The 27,232-nt window shown below is 39.2% G+C and overlaps 1 protein-coding gene across 3 annotated transcripts in view; it reads right to left on the bottom strand.

Annotated features, from left to right (window-relative positions):
- Positions 1–24,060, bottom strand: part of UGCG (UDP-glucose ceramide glucosyltransferase) — a 38,457-nt gene extending 14,397 nt beyond the window's left edge. For all 3 annotated transcript variants that reach the window (XM_082404126.1, XM_082404127.1, XM_082404128.1), the window contains exons 1-2: positions 23,574–24,060; positions 4,822–4,963 (exon numbers count right to left, since the gene is read on the bottom strand). In XM_082404126.1, coding sequence (XP_082260252.1) covers positions 4,822–4,963; positions 23,574–23,671 — 240 coding nt within the window. In that variant the 5' untranslated portion in view covers positions 23,672–24,060. The remainder of the gene's footprint in view (positions 1–4,821; positions 4,964–23,573) is intronic.
- Positions 24,061–27,232: the final 3,172 nt, after the last annotated feature.

The following is a 27,232-nucleotide window of genomic DNA, read 5'->3' as shown; positions in this document are numbered from 1 at the left end:
TTTCCGAACATAGCATAGGTTTATGCTTTTATAATTTATGCTGTTTTACAGGTGTAAGTAAATATGGTGAAAGAATATGTTTATAAGTAATACAATTCCATAAAATATTATTAAAAACCTACTCTTGTCTTTTTCCTCAGCAAGAGAAAACTGTAATATATAGTACTAGACATCTACTCAATGGGAAGAAAAAGGCTATACTAGGTTGTAGCAAAAACTTTTTCAGAAGTATATGGTGTTAGTATAAGTAAGGGAGGTATAGTTTACCTTTATCCAAATGCAAGATTTAAAGTTTTTGTTTTTATTGATTACACCTCTTAAACTTAATTTCAAATGAAAAACAAATACCTCCTGATTAGCCAGAGCGCAGATGAAACTCAATTCACTTTATCTAAAAAATATTCAGACTCTTATTAAAGATATAACTTTCCCTTAGTTGTTTCTGATATTAAAAATTATACCAAATTGGAGGTAGTATTCCAAGTGTTTTCTAAAGTATCAGATTTTAACCAAGAATCTTCATTTTTCAGCTAGAATCTCTATGTTTGATCAACATTTAATTTGCTAGGAATTTCTGTACTTAAATAGTTAAATCACTCCGACTACACTGCAATTGGTAAAACATAAGATATTAAGTTGGTTAAAAGTTTTCTTAGCTAACACAAAAATAATTTTTCAGATATTTTTATACTATCAAAAGAACTAGGCATAAATATGTGTTCAAAAATACAGCGTTTATTAAAAATATTATACTTTAAAAATATTTCAAGAAAACATTTATAAACCTGAAAGAGATATAAGGTATAGTAAATTCCACTATGAATGGGCACAGTAATGAATACATAAAATCTAGAAATAACCCCAGAGTATTTAAATGAGGTTAGCCTCATCTTAGTAAGCTTGCTATACAAATAGCTAAACTGACTAATTTTCCCTTTTTGTTTTCAAACACTGAAATGACTAAAAGGCTAAGTACAAGAGAGGTATAGACAATCCGTAAACTGGTATTTGGTCCTTTGATATTTAAGAATTAAATATCTGAAACTGCAATAATTATAAATTCTACTTTGCTTTTATGAATAAATTTAGATACATAAATAATATTCAATTTAGATATATAAATAATATTTAAAAATCTCCTCACTGATTCAGCCCTGTAGATATTAGGCATGTAAACTCTACCATACTAAACCACATAAAATATCCTCTTAAAATAGAAAAAAATTTTCAACATATATTAATCGATTATATTGCATATCAAGTAGGAATATCTTGAATTATTTATAAATTACACACGTTTAAAAAAAATGTTATGATGATATTTGGATTACAGCAGAATATAATTTCTACAACAGGAAGGACTTAGACTCCAAATGTCTAGAACATTCTCTGGCACTGAGTAGATGATGAATAGATTTGTTAAGTTAATACGTTTGTCCTAGGGTAATTTTGAGTGAAAGATAGATGCTTCCTTTGAGTGAAAGGAAGATGTTTTGTAAGAAAACTGCTCTGAATTCAAAGTTTTGATAAGTTATATCAAAAACTTACTTACTTTCAAGAACTAGGTAGTTTACATGATTTTTCAAATTTATTTGGTAAAATGCTAATCTTTCAGACGTAGTAGTTTTCTTACATGTATTGTGCCGATCTTTCAATAATTGAACCTATTTTCAATCTTTTTAAATTCTTTATTGTCATCAGTGACAATAAAGAATCCAAGTATGGCACTGGACTTATAACATTTTAAACCCATTCTATATTTGCAAAAAAGAAAAGAAAGTCACAATTACCATAACCTCACTCTGTTAATAACTCTACTCATTCATTTTAAAATTCTTCATATGGCCAGAATTTACTAAAGTAAAGCCATCAAGACACTTTAGATGCAGATTACTGAATCCTCCTACTATGGCTGAATTTCTGCCTAAATGCCTTCTTCTATGCTGATGCCAAATGAGTACTCGATTTTGTGAAAAATGAATTGCATTCATTTTCTTTATTCTTATATTTTTTCCAAGAATTTTTTTTCCCCAAGGAATAAATATCAATATAAGGTGGATTTACAAGATATTTAAAGCATGGATATCTTTCAGGGCACTTAGTATAATAACAGTCTCACCAAAATTTAAACCTAGAAATTCAGAACAAGTGTCAGTAATAAATCTTCTTGCACATGTCTAAAATTAAACTAAATTTTAGAATTTCAATATGTTATATACATATTTCCAAATGGCCTCTAAGGTTCCAAATCAAAAAACAGAGGGAAAGAGTTACATCCAGAACAAAAACGTTTCCATACTTTTATAAAACAATGTTCACATTTGACAAATGGAGAATATTAAAGTGCGCTGGGCCTAGCAGTTACACAAATGTTCATTTCATGACTACATGCCTCCTTGATGACACAAACAACTCATGTTCACACTCAGATTTGTGCGATTTCAGTGGTTTAACTTCAGTCTCCTATAGAATTGCCATTGCGTTTTGTCTTTTAAAAAGCAAATACAGTGCGGTGAGATCAACATTGCCCTTTAGATTGCAGGTACTTTGCACTTTTGCTCTGCTTTCTAAATGTTCTTTTTACGCAGCTAACAATTCTTTTGTAATTAGAAAATAAAATTATGAATTAAAAAATGAAAACAATCTCTTGCATATAATGTTATTCATTTTTGTAATGTGTCAAACAGCTTTCTCCTCAACCAAATAAATGTCTTAATGACATAACTTAAGTGGAAAAAGAACTAAGTGAAAAACTAGAGCTCTGGAGATAATTCCAAACTGTATAAAAAAAAACTTCATTCAGAAGAAGAAATCAATTATTGATTCATCCCAAATGTTCATAGTTAATGGATACATATGTTCCTGGGGTTATTTTAAGAAACTCTTTAAACCCACACTAACTTCCAAAACCATTTTAAATTCCAGGACTATTATCTCACAAGAGCAGCAACATAAAAATTCCATAACTAAGTTTTAAGAGTGGTTGAATAGGGAAAGGGGAAAGGGTTGCATGATGGTTAAAAAATTGAAATTTGTGAGATTAAGTTTCACAAGGATAAATGTATATGGTTCCACACTATGCTCTGAAATTTATTCATAATCAATGAAAATATTCTTTCATTCACAAAAATAAATTCTCCTTTGCATTTACTTATATAAGGTGAGGCTTGAAAAACTTCCATTCTTCTTATTGCAAAGCTTATTTTACAATTAATTTTGTTTGTCTCATCCTCCCTGAATTATCAAAGGCCACTTTTTGCATTTTTAGTTTGAAAAAAAAAAATCAAGTACCAATCTTCTTATTTCTTCTAATTATATATTTAATTTATTGAACAGATAATGCATGCATATGATTCAGATCTCTAAAATTATTAAATATATGTACACACACAAACTAGAAGAAATACATAATTTTCTGCTTCAAATTAGCTTCAAATGCCTAGACTCCAAAACTCCAAAAGCAATAATATAGCAACACTAAAAAATAACTGAATGATACTCATGTCTACATACTGAATAAGAGCTGAATTAAGGCTACCACGTCTGTGTCTTCTTCTTCTTAAAAGAAAAGAAATAACAGCGTGAAAACCAGTCACCATGAGAAATGTGGTGTGTAGATGTCATCTTCTTTCTCACTACTTGGGCGACATTGTTCTAAAGAAATAGGAAGGAAAGAGTCTCCGACTGGCAAAAACTATGGAAAAACTGAGGCAATGACGGTAAAAACTGAGGAAAGTGAGTAGAGACCACAGAGGGAAAATTAAACTGGACTGAAAATCAAGCAGGTAGAAATTTAGACATATTTTCACAAGTAATCTACCACTGCCAGAACATGCTTTTAAAAGCAGCATCTCAAATAGGCAATTGAAAAAGCTGCCATAAAACTAAATACAAAAATTAAGAAATATTAAGTTTTCCTAAGAAACTAAAGGGAAGAAATAAAAAGAATACTCCCATCTCAAGAAAACTGAAGTCTCCAAGGAAGGAAGTACATTGAGTTTATAGATAAACAGATTATATAGATAAAAGATATAAGCAATACAATTAGGTATTAAAACCCAGAAAAATCAAGAAATCAAAAATTAGGTGTTTTTTTTTTAACATCTTTATTGCAGTATAATTGCTTTACAATAGCGTGTTAGTTTCTGCTGTATAACAAAGTGAATCAGCTATACATATACATACATCCCCATAGCTCCTCCCTCTTGCGTCTCCCTCCCACTCTCCCTTATCCCACCCCTCTAGGTGGTTGCAAAGCACCGAGCTGATCTCCCTGTGAAAAATCAGATATTGATGAAGCTCCACCTTACCACTAATTCTAACCCCAAAGTCAGATTCTCAAGGGGATTTATCATTAGTTCTAGCTGTCCTACATCCCATTTCTGACCACTGAATATTGCTTTCTCACTTTCACTGCGACTCTCATGGAATAAGATTTTCATACTCAAACTACCGGGCACTTAACACTGTCTGCGTTCCAGGAGCTTTATTCAGGGATTTCTAATTCAGGTTGACATATAGGTAGTTAGAAAAGGAATTTATACCCCTTCCTCAACCCCGTTTCTGTCCTGTGATGACAACCACAACCACAACTACTACTACTACTACTACTACTACTACTACTACTACTACTACTACTACTACTACTACTACTACTACTACTACTACTATTAGAGCATAAATATGATGAAGCCAACACCATCATGCATTGTTAATACCTTCATCTGATACAGTGTCAAAATTTCTCTCTAAGTGTTTATTATAAGAAAAAAAAAGTATGGTCTAGCCCGCCCATTCCTATGAGTACAACACTGTACTTACCTTGGGATAATCCAATTCAAAGAATGTTTCCAAGTTGTTGATTAGGTTAGGATCTACTCCTTTCAGTGGTTTCAGAAGAGACACCCCTGGGAGCTTGCTATATGGTTGTTTGTCTGTTGCCTTCTTGTTTAGGTGTAATCGGCTAAAAAGCGAATGATACATATATTAACATACATTTCTGGAGAACATATTAGGGCCAAATCTATATAAAGTATGTATCAAGCTACCAATAAATTACTGAATTTTTTTTTTAATTGGCATCTTTCGAAAGGGATATCTGAAAATGAAAGAAAGTAGAACCAGGTAAGCTTCCAGTTGCGGAAAACCAGAACTAAGCAGGGTGAATGTTCCAGTGAAGGCTGAAGCTTAAGACTGTTGTTTACCGCTGTACTCTCAGAACCCAGAACAGTGCTAGGCCTGGAGCAGGCATTCAATAAATACCGGCTGAAGAAATACATGAGAGTGTTAGCCCACACATTAACTGCCCTTCCTCCCAAATCGCCATCAAGGTGGCCAAAGAACTATAAACATAGCAGGGGAAAAAAAACCCTATTTGCACCAGAAAAATATGGAAGAGTAACCAGAATTTGAGAAATTTCTATTAACAAACAGTCCACACAACCACTGATTGAAAGAACTACCAAGCCAGCCTGCATGGCAAGCAAGAAAATGGGATAACTATCAGAACTCCCAATGTTCACAATCTCAGAATGGCAGGGATGGAATAGAGGGAAATTGAAGGTAAGAAAAAAAATCTCAGTGATCACAGAAATGCCTATTAAGGACACTAGAAGATATACCAGTGCCACCAAATCACAGATAAGTTGGCCAAGGTTCTCAGAGCTGCTCCATCCTATGGGGGACGTAGCACAGGGCTCCCAATGGGGGGAGCCATGCCAATTAGAGAAGACAGAATGTGCTCCAGTTCATGTCAGGTTGTCACAATAAAGAGAGGAGATGCCCTTCAGCAGAGTGCTGAAGTTTCTAAAGGAAGTCACCAAAGGCGTCTTCCCTCCTTCTCATAAGCAGGTCTCCAAGCACTCAACAGTAATTAGAGGCTGGGACAATCACGGGGCCAACTGCAGGATATTTTAAGACACATTCTTCCACATTTTAACATCTCTGAAATCAATGGCATCTTATAGTTGCTGGCAGCCAGATGGCGGCCCGGACTTAATAGCATGAAAACCAACCCTTCTAGAAGATCAAGAAAATGCCAGTATCAATGCATAGTGAAATATACTATTCATCTATGAATGATTTCTGGAAGTATACCAGTACCATCATCCACAGAAGTTAGCCCCAGGCTCACTCCCCTAATTAAGGCAGGGGTGTGCTGCAGCAAACATCTCATGTTTCAGATAAGGCCATAAGCAGGGGTCCCCAACCCCCGGTCGGAGGCCTGTTAGGAACCGGGCCATACAGCAGGAGGTGAGCGGCGGGAGAGTGAGCGAAGCTTCATCTGCAGCTCCCCATGGCTCGCATTACCGCCTGAACCATCCCCTCCCCCCACCACCATCCGTGGAATAATTGTCTTCCACGGGTCCCTGATGCCAAAAAGGTTGGGGACCGCTGCCATAATGCATCTTTACGGAAAGAAAAGCAGGTTACTACCTACAATGGAAAAAAATTTAAACCAACAAAAAATTTAAAGAACAGTGTGGTCTCAATTTTTCATCCGTAACATCAAACGCCAGAAAATAATGAGCACCATCTACAGCAGTGCTGTTCAGTGTGGCAGTGGTCCACAAGTTGCTTTTTACTGGCCAATGATGAAAAGAAATGGAGAGAAAGCATTTAGAAACTTTTATAGCAGCTTGACATTGCCATGCCATCCAAGCATATGATTAGTCATTTATTTTCACTGTAGTTTTACCAAAGTATCAATCCATGACAGATTGGAAAACCTTTAAAGAACTGATCCTTTGCCACAGATAGTTTGGAAAATATTGATCTACAGGGTTCATCTAGAGGGCTGGAAAGAGGTAAAACCATGATCTAAAATTTATATAACCACAAATATGACCACTATTCCATTTCTAACAAAATAGTAGACTAGATGTCTCGAGAAATCCACCCAGTACAGAACACCTAGACTGCCAGAAGGAAAAGTTTATATTATATATTTAATTGGTTGAAACATTTATGTATCCACATGGTTCAAATCACTAAAAATATTAAGAGGTTCATATAAAGAAGTCTCCCTGTCACTCCTGTCCCCCATCTGTCTTGCTGCCATCACCACCTCCTCAGCATTATTAGTTTCTTACTTATCTTTCCAGAGATTTTAAAAAATGCATATTCAAGCCAAAACATACACACGTGAAATTCTGACATAATATTTATAATTTTCTCTCCTCCTTCTTAATACAAACACACTAAAAGCATGTTTTTAAATATATGACTAAACTGTTAGAAATAAAAGGAAAGCGTCCCAAGTCAGAAATGAGGAGAAACTCCTGAGTGAGTAGTGCTGGAGACAATACTTGCACTGTGACCATCTGTTGGTCCCTAGTGACCTAGAGATGGTGACAAGCCTGAGACAGGAATGATGGTACATCTGTCTGAAGAACCTTGAATAAATATGGAATCTCTTACAGGCAAAGTAGAAAACTTCTGGACCACAGAGGGAAGATGGGGATGCTGCCTATCTTGGATTCAGTCCGAAGCAAAATGGAACAAAAGCAAAAAGGCTCCCTGGAGAACACCTAACCACGTGGGTTTGGAACCCAGAACGCAAACTATAGGCGTTGCTTGAACAAAACCTAAGAGATGGAACGAGAGAGACCATCATATGTGACCACGAATATATGAAAAGAACTACACAACGTCTAGAAATGAAAATGGCGGTCACTGACATCAGAAACTCAATAGACAGGTCATAGAGAAGTTGCATACACACAGTTCAAAAGACAACTGGAGAACTGGAATCTAGATTTGAAGAAATTATCCAGAATGCAGCACAGAGAGAATGAGAGGCAATGACACTGAAATCATGAAAGGGTTTAAGACATGGAGGCTAGAATAAGAAGTCTAAAATCATAGCAATTTTTATCTATTGGTCCCATTGTATGCTCATTAAGTGCTATTAAATTGTAACAAAACATGCATGTGAGGTGATGACCAATTATGGAAAAACCTAGCCCACTAACACACTGCATTTGGCGAGGCTTTAGATGAAAAACAAGGTTAATTTAAACTGTGCTAAACAGTGTAGCGTTGATCCTGTTTTTCCCTTCTTCCCTTTGTCTTCATTAAGACATTTTACTTTAAATGCTAATATAGATATACCTCCTATCCTTTCATATCAAGAATGCAGCATTTTATCAAAGATAGGCTGACCTGCCAAACAACAATGAAGCCCTCTCCAGGTTTACAGTGAAGTGAATTGATGATAAGTACTATATCTGAAATTTCTACTCAAAATCATTATAAGCGCAACTATATCACAGGACCTTTAAAAAAATTCTCATTTGTGCCTCCTCCCAATATCTGTCTATCTATGTATCTAGTCCTCTCCCTCCCTTTCCCACCCCCCGCCTCTCTAACATACAAACACACACACAATTTTCCCTCCACACCCCAAGGGGTCATCTTACAGTTTGCCCCCTAGCATACAAGTATCCTACTTTGGAGAGTATTGTTTTGACTTATGTAATACAACTGACATAGCCCCTTGCTACAAATTACTTGAAATGCTTATCAAAAAAAAAAAAGAATATCCATTAAGTCAACACGTGCACACACACACGCAATCACATAACACTCTGCTGTGCACACAGTGCTGTTCCATGACTACTCAGCGTTCCCGTATTGAACAAATCTATTCTGAGCCCAAACGTACACTAGGCATTATCCTATGCACTGGTGATACCATGACGAACAGACGGACTCCATACTGTCAAGGAGCTGTGGTTTAACGGGGGAGGGGCCCGCATACAGAAGCTCTTCTCCTTATAAAACTCCTACAGAGGCCAACAGAGCCACGCTCTAGAGCAAGAATACCTACCTGAACTCTGCCTGCCACACACAGAAATGATGCCGATGGGTACCTTGGCCATGGCCAGTGTGTTGTAAACTAATTTGTAGTTTTCAAGTTATGAACAACAGCCCATTTGCCTGGAGTCTCAAAAGTGGCCTGAATGGTGAAGTCCCCCAAGTGGGCCAGTTTCATGAGTGTCTCTGACAGGGTCTTGCAAGGTTTCCTGGTTTCAAAGCAGTTTTTATTTAAGTATCTCAGGTCAGGGTTTCTGCATTACCTAGGTGGCATGAACGTGAGCTTACTGCCCTGACACCTTGCACAGGATTTCCTCTGGGTGCCCGTTTCCACCCTTAGCTTGATCAGGTAACTTGCTTTCTTGCAGGATCCAGGGTACAGCACTTTCTCAGTTTCAGCTGCTATACTGGGAATCCACTTCTACCTTCCCATCGTGCATCTGGCTTGAAGCCTTGACCTTTTTGTAGGGGAGCCAAGGAGTACTTTTTCTTGATATGTAACACATATAGTAAAGTCACATGTAAGTACACAGCTCAATGAATTTTCTCAAAGTGAAACACTCATGGAACCAGTACCCAGCTCAAGAAACAGAGTCTTACCAGAACCCCAGAAGCTCATGAACGTGCCCTTCTACTAACTACCCTCTCCTCAAGGTAACCACATCCTGACGGCAAACACCATAGACTAATTTTGCTGGTTTAAAAATTTATCTAAATGGAACCTCGTAGGACATACTCTTTTGTGTCTGGCTCCTTTCACTTTACACCATGTTTGTGACCGTCCTTGTTGGTACAGTTATTATAGTTCATTCAGTCTCACAGCTGCATAGTATTCCTTGTATACCACACTTTATCTACTTTCTGGTGATGGACTTCTGGGTTGTTTCCAGCTTTGGGTTATTACAAATAGTCTGCGACTTTGTCTCTCACTTTACGTAAGTATAAAAACCCCTGGCTTCCCCTCTCTCACGCCTCAGGACTTCAACTTTTGGACAATATGAAGAAGCAGGAACTGGATTTACTCTCCCACCTGAAACAAACAAACAAAAAAAGCAGACAAACAATAGGAAATGGTTTTTAAGATACTGAATATCAGGTAAAGAAGTGATTCCTAAGACATGAAAAACGAATGAGGCGAGTCCTCCAACTGCCTCAGCTTACTGCTCTGAGACAATTTCCAGGCCAGGAGACTCCTGTTTTTTTTTTAAACGTTTAGTAGACAAAACGCCCACAGGCAGAAATCACAACTTACTGGACCATTCCAGCGCCTCAGAATCTGCATTTTCACAAACATCTCAAATGATTCTGATGCAGGCTAGCAGTGAACCACACTTGAAGACACACTACAGTAGGCTGTCAAGTCTCTAGGGTCCAACACAACAATGATACATAGTATGTTCACAATTTTAAAAAATGTTAAATAAATGAAGAGTAAAAAATGGTTGGCTAAATAGAGCTGGAAGGTATGGTTAGTCTAGAGATGAAAACATGGGAGTCGCCCACAGTTTGGTAAATACATAATCTCTCCCAGGTGGAGAATGCCATTAGCAGGTGGCCACAAATCAATATACTAATATTACAGAACCAGTAATGCATGAGGGAGATCAAGAGTGAGTGACCAGGAGAGTAGAAAGAGAGCCAGGAAGAAAGTGAAGTCACAGAAGGGTTTATTTGGCTGGGCTGTTTTCTTTTTGAAAGGGTTCAAGAAAGAAAAACATTGAATGCTGTCAAGGGCACAAGATAAGAACTGAAATGTCCACTGGATTGAAAAGTCCACAGAACTGAAATGTCCACTAGAATGTGTGAACACTGGTGACCTCAGGGTACTCTGGGCAAGGGGCAGATAGATAAAAATGGTTAAGAAGCAAATGAATGAGAGGTGAGCTGTGACAACAGTGAATAAACACTAGTTTCTCCTGAAACCTGACAGTGAAAAAGAGCCGAAGAGTAACTAGATGGAGAAGGGTTTTTCAGATTAATTTTTAATTATTTTTAGTTTTTAATCCTTGAGTATATATGGTCAGGGGAAAGAGCTAGTCAAAAGGTAAATAGAGAAAAAATAAAAATAATTAATGGCATGATAGGATCCACAGTGTGAAGTAGGAGTGAAGGTAATGTGACAAGAATGAAGGTAAAATGGTGAAGATTTAGAAGAGGTGCTGCCAGTCATGGGTGTCAGAGCTAAAAACAGAAACAAAGTATTGCCAGACACCAGCGTAGGCTTAGCTGAGATTTGAGACCATGAATGTGTAGTAGTACCAATTCACGTGGCTGCGTGATTACCTCTGCAAGATTCTGAAAGTTGAGAAGCTATAAATTATGGGATGGATACAGGATAATAGGGCAGACTGATATATGAGGGAAGGCAAGGGGCAAGATAATGCAAGGCAAGTGATGAATTGTAATGGAGAATTAAGTGAAACCAAGAGGTAAGCAGGTAGAGGCCACACCTGTGGATAAACTGCCTAGAGCAGCTGGTTCTCAGCCTTGACTGTACATGAAAATCATCTGGGGAGTTTTATTTTTGAAAATTCCTGATGCCCAGACCAAATAAATCTGAATCTCTTGAGTTGAGACCCAGGCAGCAGCATGCTTTTTTTAAAAAAACAAGACAAAACAAAACAAAACCTCCCCGGTGAGTCCAAAGTGCAAAGTTGAGACCCACGGACCTAGGAAGGTTAGATTACTGTAAGAACAGAAGAGGGCTGAGATGGAAACTCTCAGAAAGATCAGCAGTTATGGGATGGATGGAAAACAAGGAGCCTGTAAGGAGCCATACAAGTGGCACGAGAATGGGGAAGGGTTGTAGAAGAGAGAAAGTAAGGGCTCTCTCCCTAGTGATCTAAATGTTGCCAGTTATCAGAAACTTAAGATTCATAGCAACTGGAGAAATTCCCATACAGATTACCCTATCCCTATGGATTACTTCTGAGGTTATTTTTAGGTTATCACTGGCAGTGTATATAGCATACTGGTTTAAGAGCCAGGGCTGGAGGGGGACTGCCTGGATTTCTGTACCAGCTTCACAGCTAACTAGCTGTGTATCCTTGGGCAAAGTACTTCTTAATCTCAAGTTGTTCTTGTTGTTGTTTAAAGTGTGAATAACAGTACCTACCTCATAAAGTATTGATAGTTGTGAGAAACAGATGAGATTAAGCCACCAAGTAAACATTCAGTGATAGCTATCACTGGTAATTTTTTTCAAAAACTGCTAATTTTAAGGACATTTTCCACTAAATGTAACTTCTCTGAATTACCATAGTTCTGATAAGAGATTTAGAGATATCAAACATTGATGCGACATATAAACAAAAAGGAAGGACTGGAAATTCATAGATTTAAAGATTATTTCATATATATTTAAAGATTAGACCATTATGTTGGTTTTCTTTTTTTTTTTAGCATATGTATTGGAGTATAATTGCTTTACAATGTCGTTAGTTTCTGCTGTATAACAAAGTGAATCAGCTATATGTATACATATATCCCCATATCCCCTCTCTCTTGCATCTCCCTCTCACCCTCCCTATCCCACCCCTCTAGGTGGTCACAAAGCTTGGTTTTCTTTTTAAACATAGAGTCAACTCTTATGTATTAAGAAAGATTAAAGGGGGGAAAGGGAATCATCAAAAGTCTCAAATCATGGTTAAAACAGAATAAGTCAAAACATGGGATAAAACATTTAATGTAAAGTTTAAATTGTATCCAATATTTAAGCTAAAATTGTATTCAAGGTTTAAATTACACTCAAAATTTAGGAACCAATTTAAAGTTCTATAGGCGTCATCCAAAAGTATAAAAACAATGCAAGTATGAGAGTGAGAGGCATTAAATGTCACAAATTATTATTGCCCAAAATGACCTGTTACTGTTTTCTTAGGTGAGCTCTCCTTTAAGACTATTAAATGGGTTCTCACTTGGGCAGAGGTGCTGCATAGTCCTGGCTTCTCGAAATTCCTCTATCCTCAGAGCCTGGCTCAAAGTGTTGGATTCTGTAGCCACATGAATCCCCCCCTTCACTTGGCTCTGCTCGAGGGAGAGACTGTCACCCTCAGAGCTGACAGGCAGAGGCAAGATAATTGCCACAATGCAGCAGGTACAATGTACAAAGCAACTACTGGTTACTATGTAATCCAATCAATACCACCGTCTCTCATGAAGATATTTTGAGGCATTCCAAAGGGGACTGTATTCTGTTTTGTTGACCATTAAATCACCACGCCTAACACAGTCCCCAAAGCAAAGACTACAATGCAGCCTTCCTCCCGGGGGTCCAGGCCTGAGAGAAAGCCCCTCCCCGCAGCCCCTAATACCCCGCAAGCTCTCAGTCAGCGGCAGCATGTCCAGGCACCAGGACCAGCAGATCCACAGTCTGGGATTTTAATACTTTTCTTAGTTTTCTTGAAACAGAATCTCCCCTCCTAACATGCATGTCCATTTGATTTTCAGAAATTTGATTTTATTACATTTTCAGAAACACATTAGGTAAAAGAGATATGAACCTCATATACTAGCCAATGGTTTTGATTGGCTTCATTTTTGAAGAATAGGGGGCTTCCCTGGTGGCGCAGTGGTTGAGAATCTGCGTGCCAATGCAGGGGACACGGGTTCGAGCCCTGGTCTGGGAAGATCCCACATGCCACAGAGCAACTAGGCCCGTGCGCCACAACTACTGAGCCTGCGTGTCTGGAGCCTGTGCTCCGCAACAAGAGGGGCCGCGATAGTGAGAGGCCCGCGCACCGCGATGAAGTGTGGCCCCCGCTCGCCGCAACTAGAGAAAGCCCTCGCACAGAAACGAAGACCCAACACAGCCAAAAATAAATAAAAAAAAAAAAGAATAAAATGATCCTGAAACTAAGGGAGCAATTGGGGAAGACAAGAAAGCAGGGTAAATTTTCAATACGTGTCATTTTCCCAAGGAATTATTTCTAAATTACATTTGAAATTGAGAGCTGGAGTCAAAAGAAAGAAAGAAAATCGAATTCATGTAATTAAGGCATGTCACTGTCAAGGACAGGGAGGGGCAGATGCTCACAGCGAGCTGCTGCAGGGATGTACCTGCCAGCTGCAAGGACAGGGAACAGGATGGTAGGTACCATCTGAGTTGCTTTCTCAGAGTAAGAGTCACTTCAGTCTAAAAGGTCACGAGAGATGAATCACGGGCAAGAGAGACAGGCCTTCAGGGTCCTGCTTTCCGTTGTGAGCTAGAAGGACATCTATTCAGGGAACACTTCAAAGAACTCCAAGGGATGGTAAGGAGTATTCAGGAATATTCTGCTGGACTTTATGGCTGCTTTGGCTTGATGAATCTTCACTGCGTCTCTGCATAAGCGTTTTCAACTTGTTAGCTGGTGGGATGGCCTTGTTCTTCCTCGTTGATTTTTATTTCCTAACATCTCAGTCTCTAAAATTGTTACTGTCCTTCCCGTCATTTTAGTTTGTTGTTTTATCTTTCAAATCTTTTAGTCTCCTCTCTGCCCCTACTCAACAGTTGATTTAATGGTTTGCACCATTTTAAAATGACTTATTGTACAGTTTTGTATTCGAATTGAGTTTTGAGTGGGAGGGGGGCCTGGAATGAAGGGACACTTCTGGGAGGGGGCTGGCTGTGCTCGTCCCCTTCTGTCAGCCCCTTGCAGCAACCTTACGACGGCGCTACACCTCCCAGAAGTGAGGCACAAGAATCTCCCTAGAAGCTTCTAAGGGAGAATACGGATTCCTTGAGGGCAAAGTTCACCTTGCTCAACAGTCCCAGACTGTGCTGTGCAATTCAGCTGAACCAACTTATCTGACATTGGGAATTTTCTCCTCTGCTCCATGCCATCAAGGTTGTTAATATTTCATGTAAAATTAAGTTGATTGCTTGATCAGCAGATCCCCTACTTCATATAGTCCGTGCCAGCAATTCCCAATGATAAAAGGCTTCTGTTGTTGTTGTGAGCTATGACTGTGCCCTGGAAGGCTGTTACTGTGTTTAATAATCAGTATGTGTCATGACTAATGTTACTTCCATATAGCACTTATCTTGTCAAAAATGGTACTGCAGCAAAATGGGCTTCATCAGCAACACAAAGCATACCTGGTGCAACGTTAACTTTGTAGGCACAAGATTCCCCAGAGGACACAGAACAACCAGTAATGAGTTAGCTTTATAGGAAAACACAGACTATTTCCAATGGACAACGGACTTGTACACTACAAAACACAAAAGATTCCATCACCATAAAAAACAAAGAGGAGATCTTTATTAATTTTGCTCCCCCTCCCTCCCCAAAAAACTCCACTCACTCACCCTTTGGTGACAAGAGTCAGCCCTAGTGTATGGGAAATAAATAGATCAAGGTATTTTGCTAACAGCAACTAATGGCTTTGCATTTCCCAAAGGGCAGATCTAAGTGTAAAGATTATGATGGCACGACAGGTATTCCCTTTGGAAAACCTTGGGGGGAAAATTCAAATCTAACAAATAATTTGTGGGTGAACATGTTATTGATACGGCCCTGTTTCTATTTGAACCATGATTAGTTAGAAATAGTGAGATAAAGATTCCATTTGGTCCAATTAATTTCATTAAAGACCATGGCCACTGAATGCATCCCAAATTCTGTCCATCTACCTCAAATCACAATGGCCAAATGACACTAAGTTAATGAGTGAGCAAGAATCCCATCACTACTGCTGGAAAAAATTCAAAGATCATTCATTCGACATGCAATAATTGAGTGCCAAGTAGCACTGAAGATACAATAGTAAGACACCTCCTTAAGGCAAGGATATACAATGGAGAAAAGACAGCCTCTTCAATAAGTGGTGCTGGGAAAACTGGACAGATACATGTAAAAGAATGAAATTAGAACACTCCCTAACACCATACACAAAAATAAACTCAAAATGGATTAAAGACCTAAATGTAAGACTGGACACTATAAAACTCTTAGAGGAAAACATAGGAAGAACACTCTCTGACATAAATCACAGCAAGATCTTTTTTGACCCACCTCCTAGAGTAATAGAAATAAAAACAAAAATAAACAAATGGGACCTAATGAAACTTAAAAGCTTTTGCACAGCAAAGGAAACTATAAACAAGAAGAAAAGACAACCCTCAGAATGGGAGAAAACATTTGCAAAAGAATCTACGGACAGTGGATTAATCTCCAAAATATACAAACAGCTCATGCAGCTCAATATTAAAAAAACAAACCACCCAATCAAAAAATGGGCAGAAGACCTCAATAGACATTTCTCCAAAGAAGACATATAGATGGCCAAGAAGCACATGAAAAGCTGCTCAACATCACTAATTATTAGAGAAATGCAAATCAAAACTACAATGAGGTATCACCTCACACTGGTTAGAATGGGTATCATCAGAAAATCTGCAAATAAATGCTGGAGAGGGTGTGGAGAAAAGAGAGCCCTCTTGCACTGTTGGTGAGAACGTAAATTGATACAGCAGCTATGGAGAACAGTATGGAGGCTCCTTAAAAAACTAAAAGTAGAATTACCATACGACCCAGCAATCCCACTACTGGGCATATACCCAGACAAAACCATAATTCAAAAAGACACATGCTGCGACTTCGCTGGTGGCACAGTGGTTAAGAATCTGCCTGCCATTGCAGGAGACACGAGTTCGAGCCTTGGTCCAGGAAGATCCCACATGCTGCAGAGCAACTAAGCCCTTGCACCACAACTACTGAGCCTGTGCTCTAGAGCCTGTGTGCCACAACTACTGAAGCCCGTGCACCTAGAGCCCATGCTCTGCAACAAGAGAAGCCACCGCAATGAGAAGCCCACACACCGCAACAAAGAGTAGCCCCCGCTCACCACAACTAGAGAAAGCCTGCGCACAGCAACAAAGACCCAATGCAGCCAAAAATAAATAAATAAATTAAAAAAAAAAAAAAGACACATGCACCCCAATGTTCACTGCAGCATTATTTACAATAGCCAGGTCATGGAAGCAACCTAAATGCCCATCAACAGACAAATGGATAAAGAAGATGTGGTACATATATACAATGGAATATTACTCAGCCATGAAAAGGAACGAAATCGGGTCACTTGTAGAGACGTGGATGGATCTAGAGACTGCCATACAGAGTGAAGTAAGTCAGAAAGCGAAAAACAAATATCGTATATTAACGCATATATATGGAATGTAGAAAAATGGTGCAGATGAACCGGTTTGCAAGGCAGAAATAGAGACACAGATGTAGAGAACAAACATATAGACACCAAGGGGGGAGAGTGGGGGCAGGTGGTGGTGGTGGTGGGATGAATTGGGAGATTGGGATTGACATATATACACTAATGTGTATAAAATAGATAACTAATAAGAATATGCTGTATAAAAAATAAATAAATAAAGATGTAAAAAAAAAAAAAAAAAGACACCTCCTTACCCTCAAAAGCTTATAATCTAAGTGGGGAAAGAGACAACGGAACACCTGTTTGTTTAGATGGGTAAATTCAAGATACTGTGGAAGGACATAAGAGGGGGTGCCAATTCCAATAAAGAGCTAAAGTCGACAATGACTTGAATGAGCAGAAGTTAGTAAAACAAAAAGGAAGGAGGAGGGAAGGAGGGAGAGAAGGGGAAAAAAAGGAAGGAAAGAGAATTCTAAAGAAAATTACATTGCATATTCAAGGGAAGGCCAGTAATTCAATGTTGCTGGAGAAACAGGCTCAGGGGATGGCTCAGCTCCTACAGAACTATACATGTCTTGTTAAGGAATTTGAATTTTAACATGAAGGCAGTGGGGAACCATGGCAAGATTTTAAGCACATGATCCAAGATTACTGCACCAGAAAGATTAGGTTACAATAAGAAAAATAAAGTAGATAAGGAGCAAAGCTGTAGGTAAAGATACCAGAGAGTAGAGAGAGTTCAATAATCTAGGGCAGAGATAACGTGTACTGAACTAATAATGTAGGTAGGAAAAGGGAGGAATGATGAATCAAGAGAATCATCACTAAATATTAAAACTGAATTACAATTTCCTTTTTGCTTTTTAAAGCTATCACAATATAGTCCAATTCTGTATCTACCCCAGGCTCGGGTTCAAGGGGCTCAATTGCCTTATTCGTGCACCCAAAAGTGGTTCTGGTAGCAATGACCCTGACTGATCAACATCTGTCTAAAGTCCAAGTGCATCCTCAGGAATAAACCCAGAAAATAAGCTCTCAATTTACATTCTACTAAGGCTCAGAACATCAATGTATTAATGAATTTAAGGCCAAAAAAAAATCATATTATCTAAAAATAATATTTGAAATGCTAAAATTCACATTAAAAACACAATTACTTTCTAACAGAAAGTTTATCACAGTTATCCTGATACAGTGAGTATTTAAACTCCATTCAAAAGCTGTGCAGCAGGTATAAAAGTTGTTATACTAGAAAAATTAGGAAAGGCAGAATTAACTTGAGAAAAAAATCTTCAGGAAAAGGACCTCTGCTTTAGTAGAGGGCAGTTAATATTTACGGATACAAGTACTTCCACCATACCCTGGCACCTCCAGTCAATTAATAGAAAAGATAAAGCCTATCACTAAACATTAGGATACCATGTGTAGAGGGGAAAAAATGATAAATCCAAGGAGGCAGAGGGATGGGGGGAGTGAGAGGAGAAAAAAGCAAGGTGTCTTGCTTAGATACTCTTATCTAGCAGTATGGCTCCTAACGGCCAAACAGGGAAGAAAACAGCAGCCCCCAAGCTATCAAACCACACTAGCTCTCAAAAAAGGAAAAAAATCCATAAAGATCACTTAACCAACTCCGCCTACAGAGGATATAATCATTAGTTTTTTTGTTGTTATTTTTTGTTTTGTTTTGTTTTGTTTTAGGAAAATATAATCTTCAAAATAAGAGCCCTGAATTTTCAAATGCTATAATCTGAATGTGATCTTTAACATTATAGGGGAAGTCCCTGGTGGTCCAGTGGTTAGGAGTCAGCACTTTCACTACCATGGGCCCGGGATTCAATCCCTGGTCAGGGAACTAAGATCCCGCAAGCTGTGCGGGGGCGAGGGGGAGACATTATAGGCAAAATCCCACAAATGTCTGCCATCTAAAATATGTTATGAAATGATTAGGCATCAGTCGATACTAAATCTGGAAAGGAGCAAAGCAGTAGGTAGAGATACCAGTGAGCAGAAAATATTGAAAATAATGGTTCTCTAGTTTATAAATCATCTCAATTTTTTAAATTGTAGGCTTATAGGAATTGTAAGATATTTATGAAATTGGAGCAAAAAATTTCATTGAACAACAATTATTCACTGTATTAATCACATTGAGCTCCATTTTTAAACTACAGGCCAATACTTAGCTCTTTATCTCATTTTAAGAAGTTACAGGCTTCCCTGGTGGCGCAGTGGTTGAGAATCTGCCTGCCAATGCAGGGGACACGGGTTCGAGCCTTGGTCTGGGAAGATCCCACATGCCGCGGAGCGACTGGGCCCATGAGCCACAACTACTGAGCCTGCGCGTCTGGAGCCTGTGCTCCGCAACAAGAGAGGCCGCGATAGTGAGAGGCCCGCGCACCGTGATGAAGAGTGGCCCCCGCTTGCCGCAACTAGAGAAAGCCCTCGCACAGATACGAAGATCCAACACAGCCAAAAAAAAAGAAAGAAAGAAAGAAAGAATTATTTAAAAAAAAAAAAAAGTTACAATACAATAGAACATTGAATCTAAATTAACTAGATACCTACACACTGTATTTAATTTTTTAAAAATATCCACTGGTTTTAAGAAAGAATGTTTTATCGTTTCTCTCAGCAATTTCACTACAATGTTTGTATTACTTAAACATTTTTAAACATTAGTAGCTCACAGATTATGCTCCTTAATCTGACGACCAGATATGGAGCCATATAAGGTTTTGAAAATAGGCTCCATTTCCACCAGTTGCAGGCACAAGGTTTTAGGAGAGGATCGATATATGATTATTTTATTTATACTTTACCTCACTTAAAAAGGATTTGAGAGGACACAGAACACCTGCTCAGAAAATATATTCTTCAGTAAAATACAGAATGCTTAGCACAATATTTTAACCAAAATATCATTGCCAATGTTCTTTAACCTTGCTTGTCAAAATGTGGAGATTATCAAATTTGCTATTTTACTAAATACAGAAGAGAGAAGGAGAGGACAAAACCTTAGGGCTCTGCTTGAAAACAACTCATTAAATTGGGAAGTATCTTTACTTCAGTAAGAAAGGAATCAAATCAAACAGGTAAATAATTTTGATGGTGGGATGAGATGAAAGGAACTTAATTTTTAAAAAGGCAAGATTTAATTTATACATAAATTAAGCTGTTGATTATTTACTTTATGTTCAGTTATCCATTTCAGAAAGATAGTCAGAAGATTCCTACTCATATGTTATAAACTAATTGTATTTTCTCTATTCTATTTTCACATAACTTTTCTGAATCCTGTTACTGTCAATATAAAAGGTAACTTTATGGGGTACTGGAAAAGAAATACAAAGACTCTTTACAGTATCTTAACTAAGCTAAAGTTTGTACTAGTCTCAAAAACTAGAAGTATTTTAAGTAAAAAAGTATTTAAGAAAATTCTGCAGTTTATCATGAAGCACAAAATAACTTAAAACAATTCTGGAGTTGTCACAGTCTAAGAGTATAAACATTCCCAAATGGTTATTTGAAGTATTAAGCTACATCACCAGCATTAAAGAAGTGTGACTTTATCATTATGTATACATCATAGAGGGAAGGGGATCCATCATGGTCCTATATTGAAAGAAGTCAACTTTCTTCCAATCAAGCTGTGAATTTAACAACTCCAATTTAAATACAAGATTACTTACAGTCTGAAAAAAAAAAGGTTCTAAAGTTCATTTTTAAGTAAAAATGTATAAAAAGTTTAAAAATTTGCAAAAGAATAAGGAGGGGCTGGACTCGCCAGTAATATGGTAATAAAGGTAATAATCATTCATTAAAACAGTGGATACTGTTACACTTTGTAAGGGTAAAGTGTAAAAAAAAAATCTAAGAAAACTCAAAATACTAGAAGAAAAACAGATACTTACTATATAATAGTTGGGGGAAATGGAGAAGATAAAAAATTTTACCAGAGTCAGGAGAAAAAAAAAAAAGACTACCTAAAACACACAGGTACACACTTTTTCTCCATGTTAAATACATGTACAAAATTGAAAGACAAAAAAAACCAAAACCAAACCAAACCAAAACAAAACAACAAGCTGGGAAAAAACTGCAACATATCACAGAAGAACAATCTTCCTATTAAAAAGATTATCACAGCAATACATTGCAGCACAAGCAAAAGATTGAGTATGAAATTTACAACTAAATGTAACTAGTATTAAATATATGAAAAACATTCAATGGAACTAGTAATTAAAGAAATGAAAATAAAAAACAGAAAACAGTAAAAAGCCTGATACTTAGTAAGGGGAAATGGGGACCATCATACAATGTTACAAGGACTATGAATAGATACAACCTTCCTATAGGGCAATATGTAACAAAGTTTAAAATGTACCCCACTTCTGGCCCAATAATTCCTCTTTCAGAATGTAAACTAAGGAGATCATCTCGCAAAGATGTAAGCATATGAATTCATCACCATGTTGTTTGTAATCTTGACAAATTGAAAATAACCTAAATGCCCATCAATAATAACAATGAATACATATTAGTACCTCATAAACAAAAATGTCATGCATCTATTAAAAATGATGGAGAGATCATACATTTATTTTATTTTATTAATTATTTATTTATTTATTTTTTGGCTGTGTTGGTCTTTGTTGCAGTGCACGGGCTTCTCACTGAGGTGGCTTGTTGCAGAGCACGGGCTGTAGGTGCGTGAGCTTCAGTAGTTACAGCATGCGGGCTCAGTAGTTGTGGCTCGCATGGTCTAGAGCGCAAGCTCAGTAGTTGTGGCACATGGGCTTAGTTGCTCCGTGGCATGTGGGATCTTCCCCAACCAGGGCTCGAACCCATGTCCCCTGCATTGGCAGGCGGATTCTTAACTACTGTGCCACCAGGGAAGTCCCTCATACATTTACTGACATGAGAAAATTACTCAACACATTTTACATGGACGCTCCATGTGAGCAGGGGCCCTGGATGTATTGTTCTTCAATCTTATTTCCAGCACCTAGAACAGTGCCTTGTATATAAAAAAGAGCTTCCCAGCAAGTATTTATTAAATAGATGAATTTTGAGGCTGGTGAAAGAACAACCATAATATGGTCCCTTACTCTCTCCCTCCTTACCTCCCTCCCCCCACAGAAATATAACTGGAAGGATAGTCACAAAAGGTTGACAGGTAATGGAGTTTTGGTGTGTGTGTTTAACTTTCTTCTTTCTTCCTCTCTGTACTGTCTAAATGCTCTATATAGTAAGCATGTTTTATTTTTATGATTGGAAAAAGTGACAAAATTGTTTTTTAAGAACTCATATATTTAAAACGAACTCCAGAATGTTCAGTGCCTACAGCTCACAAACTCCAAATCCTAAGATCAACAGTATCCAAGAAGCATTTTTCTTTCATCTTCAAAGAAATATCAGTATGCCTTGTACAATGTAGCATCTTTCTCCAGTACCAGGAAATGCCACACTATACTAATAAAATGCAGCATTTCCAAAAGGAAAAAGCACACTTTTTCTGTAGTGAAAAGGAAAAAGAACTATAAGTAATTAATTTCTTAAAGTCCTCCCCTCTCTTCTACTAACATATACCCTATTCTAATGGGTGGTAAAGATCACTATGCACCATCATCTTTTTGGGGTGCTAAAAATCCAGTGAATCCAAGAGTAATGCGCTCTATGTCAATTCTTTCATAGCCTCATGAAGGCTTCCTTCATTTTAAAGACATTTGAACAATTGAAATATCAAAAGTAGCTACAGACTCTATGTCATATTCATCCATTACCCGGTTTTATTTTATTCATAGTCTTTATCACTATCTGAAATAACCTTATTCGGAATTTTATTATCTGTCTCTCCCTTCTGGAATGTAAGGTCTTTGAGGACAGGAATTCTGTCGTGCTCGCCACTGTGTCCCCAGTGAAAGGCATCTAATGAAAAGGTGGGGGGGGGGGGCACATCTAAACAAGATAATAAATAAGGAATTGGGGGAAAAAAAAAAAAAGGAAAGAAAACCACACTGAAATGTACAAGCTGACATGACTCAAGGCTACAACGCCAGCTCAGAGATTTGGTGGACATTTTTCAAGGTGGACAGGTGCTTCACACCTATCTAAGGACACAGAGCTCTTCCAGGAAGAAGAAAATCCACAGGGAGGTCCCCAGGTGGCTGTGTGCAGCTCACCGAAGAGTGGAAACGATCATCACCATAATAGAAACGTGGCCCAGGTCGAGAGAAACAAACAAAACAAAACACAATACACCCTACATCTTGGCCCAGATGAAAAATCACACGAATCCCCAACACAATCAAACCAAGCAAGCAACCTTCCGCCTGACACGTAAAAAGAGCATAGTCTCCTTTCCCCTGGCTGTGCAGTCGCCTGAAGCCCAGCCATCCCCTCACTCGCCACTTTTCTCTTCCAATGAACCCCCCGCCCCAGCTGATGCAAAGGGAGAGGGAATTGGAGGAAGAGTCTGAGAATTAGCTTTCTCCACCCCCATCCGATCCCAATCCCCTCCAAAGCGAAATTCCTCCCACCCTCGCCTGTCCCCAGGCCTCGACCCCCGCCACGGGCTCCTCCAGCTGCCCCTCACTCACGTGTAGATGATGGCCATGAAATGCATCAGCCACAGCACCAAGAAGAGGACGAACCCGAAGACGGCCATTCCCTCCAGGGCCAGGTCCAGCAGCGCCATCCCCCGGCCTGGCCCGCTCCGGCCGCCGCAGCGGACAGCGCTCCCGCAGGAGGACAGGGTGGGCGCCCGGCGCGGGGTCGCAGAAGTGGAGAGAAAGGTGGCGAGAGGAAGGGGCGGAGGGGGGTGGGGGCGGAAGGGGCGGGCAGGGCCTGCGCGCCCCCGCCCGCGCGCACTCGCTCGCGCGCTGGCCTGGGCGCGCTCGCGGATGCAGGCGTTGCGGTGGCCGGACTCAGTGGGCAGGGCGGCCGTGGCCCCGCGCTCCGGCTCGCCTCTCCACCCCCTCACGGCCGCCGGCCGGACCCCACACGCCTGCGCCTCCGCCGCCGCCGCCCCGCCGCCTCCCTGCCGCCTCGCCGCCGGGCTCTGGGCAGCGCAGCTCCGTGCCCTGCTTTGCAGCCGCAACTCCGCGTACTAATCGAAACCGCCGGCTTGCGCCCAGACTCCCCGGCGCACCCGGCCCCGCCCCGGCCCTCCGGAACCGCGGCGCCCCCCCCCCCACCCCGCCTCCGAGGGGCGGTACGCGCCGCTCCTCTCCGCCCACCCTGCCGCCCTCGCGCCCGTGGCGTCACTGTCGTGAGCGCGCCCGTGGGAGGCTTCTCCAGCTGGACGCAGGCAGGGTTTTCCCCCACCTCCGGACTCAGGCCGCCGCCCACCTCTCAGTGACCGGCGGAGGCTACCCGGGCGGCCAGCACTGCAGCTCTGGGCCAATCTCCGTCGGCGGAGCGGGTTCCTGTATCCAACTCGGAGGACACTTTCCCTTTGTCCGGTTCTGGTGTTCCAGGGCGCCCCAGGAAAAGACCCGGGGTTCCAGGCAGCCCCCGAGTTGTCTCGCAGTCCAACTTCCAACGCTGTGTTCGCAGCCGCTGCGCCGGGCATTACTCGGAGCGGCTCAGGCCCTATTCCAAGACACGTTCCTGGGCGCCAGGGTATCCCATTGCCTTCCTCCCTCGCTGGTTCTAGTGCTGTGGAGTCTTGGATCACAACGGACCGAGAGTAAAAATAATCTCCTTGTGCTTCGCAGATCTCTAAGCACCTTAGAGGCAGCGTGTAACATAAAAGAAATTCTCAAACTCAGAATGTAAAGAATCAGCTAATACTGAAGTCCTCAAAGACTACTCCTGCCCAATACTGTAGCCATAGGGGGTATTGAGCGCTTGAAATGTGGCTGGTAGGAATTGAGATGTATTGCGAATGTAAATCATACACCTGATATCGAAGACCACCTCATTTATTTTATATTGATTACATGTTGAAACAATATTTTGATATACTGAGTTAAATTATTAAAATTATTTCACTGTCTTTGCTGTTGTTTTACTTTTTAAATTTGGTTAGCTACTAGAAAATTTTAAATTACACAGGGGGATAGCACTGCTCTAAAATGGAAAGAAATGGCATTTTGGATAGTAAGGTAACTTAGTGTTTATCTTAACTTTAAATCAGTCCAGGGAGATGGGTTAATCTAGTACTAAATGTTTGTTTCTTCAGCCTAGATGAGTTTATATAGTTTCTCTATTGTTTTATGTTTAGACGATGTTTATTCAAGTGATTTCCTTTTAAATAATCCATGACCTCCCTTGAGAGATTTCAGAATGGAATTCAATTTTGAAAAGAAGTTTATTTTATTATTGTTATTTATTATAGTTAATATTGATCGAATGAGCTACCCCAATCTATAAGTAAATGATAAACTACAATCAGAAAAGAGTTTTAATTAATGTCTATAGTGAGAATCAATCCTGGATTTGCTATACCCTTTGTTTTACCCGGTTAAAGTCAGTAAGAAAGAACAGGGCTTAGAAACCAAACTTCCATTGTTGAGAGTTACTGGTTGATAAAGTTAAAGCCCAATAGTATATTAGCATGGAAATAACACTACAAGTGGAAATTTTAAAACATCACTATTTTAGTTAATCAATTCTAAGACATACTTTTAAAAAAACATTTCATTTTAACATTTCTTAAATAGAAATGCATCTCACAGTCAAGGGCATCTTACAACAAATAGGTAGATTTTTTTTTTCTTAATCGTATATAAAATAATACTGCATTCAATTAATGTACTCTAAGATTTGATGAACTACATCAATTGGTCAATTGAAGCATTTTGTTGTACTCTACATTTCTCCAAATGGTTTTTGGAACCTTACAACAAAGGATTTTATACAGTATGATCAATGACTTGGAAAAGGAGGCCAAAGAAAGTTGAAAGAACCCGATATTCTTAACAGTTAACAGAACTCCTCTGATTGAGTATAATCAGTAGATAATAGATCAGCTATGTTGTACTTGAGCCTAGTTAAACTTGGTCTGTCCAAACCTGGTTGATGAGTTTAAAGTAGCAGCTTTAGAATGTGCAATCCTAACATTCTATAGATATAGAATATTCTATAGATATAGATATATATATTCTATAGATATGGTAAAAGTGTAAATTTTTTCCATGTAGCACAGCAGCATAGGAGTCTAGCAAAGACCCTGTCCACCAATCTCACTTTTGGCAGCTAACATTGTTTTGGTTGTTTGTCTAAAGGGCTCTCCTCAAATTCTACCAAGTTCAGGGCCTCTGACTTTTTCCAGTGGCAATCTAGTAACATTAGTATATATTAGAATTCATACATTTTAAGAAGCAATGTTTTTAGAGGTAAACAAAAGCCAAATTTGACTGTCATTTAATGGCCCTAGATAGTTTAGTTATAAAACCTTAACCAGAAAAGAATGCAAAATGTCTGGTTCAAACCAAGTAGTTGGAACACATTTTCAGTTTGAACCAACTCCAAGCCAAAATAATTGTAGCTGATTCCAACTGAAACTGAAATGAAATTATATTGGTTCTAGTCACATGTCCCAGAAAAGACAAGAGTGGAGGCTGGGAGAACCCAGGTACATAAGTTACCTCAGAGAAATGAAACAAACTTTGGCAAGTTGATACTCTGTTATATTGTGCCCCAAATGCGTATATATAAAAGTTAGTTTTACATTTTTTAAAGTTGTAATATTTTCAATAATCAGGATTCTTTTTTTAACGATGTATTTATTTTTTTAATTAAGTAATTAATTAATATTTGCCTGCATTGGGTATTCGTTGTGCTGCACACGGGCTTTCTCTAGTTGCGGCGAGCTGGGGCTACTCTTCATTGCAGTGCGTGGGCTTCTCATTGTGGTCAGTGGCTTCTCTTGTTGCGGAGTATGGGCTCTAGGCACACGGGCTTCAGTAGTTGTGGTTCGTGGGCTCAGTAGTTGTGGCTCGTGGTCTCTAGAGTGCAGGCTCAGTAGTTGTGGCGCATGGGCTTAGCTGCTCTGTGGCATGTGGAATCTTCCTGGACCAGGGATTGAACCCCCATCCCCTGCATTGGCAGGCAGATTCTTAACCACTGTGCCACCAGGGAAGTCTAATAATCAGGATTCTTGATTTGGATTGCATCTAAGAAAAACATCATCTTTAGTGAGATTTCTAGAAAAATCAAGTTTAAAATGTGACACAAAGCCTATGTACAGAAAAAAGACTAAAAGAAATTACACCAGTTATGAGTACTTATCTTTGAGGAATGAAACGTGTTG

The sequence above is a fragment of the Balaenoptera borealis genome (assembly GCF_965194805.1).
Source record: "Balaenoptera borealis genome assembly, chromosome: 8".
Lineage (NCBI taxonomy): Eukaryota > Metazoa > Chordata > Mammalia > Artiodactyla > Balaenopteridae > Balaenoptera > Balaenoptera borealis.
The sequence above is the reverse complement of the archived record's forward strand: the minus strand, read 5'-3'. Positions and strand labels throughout refer to the sequence as shown.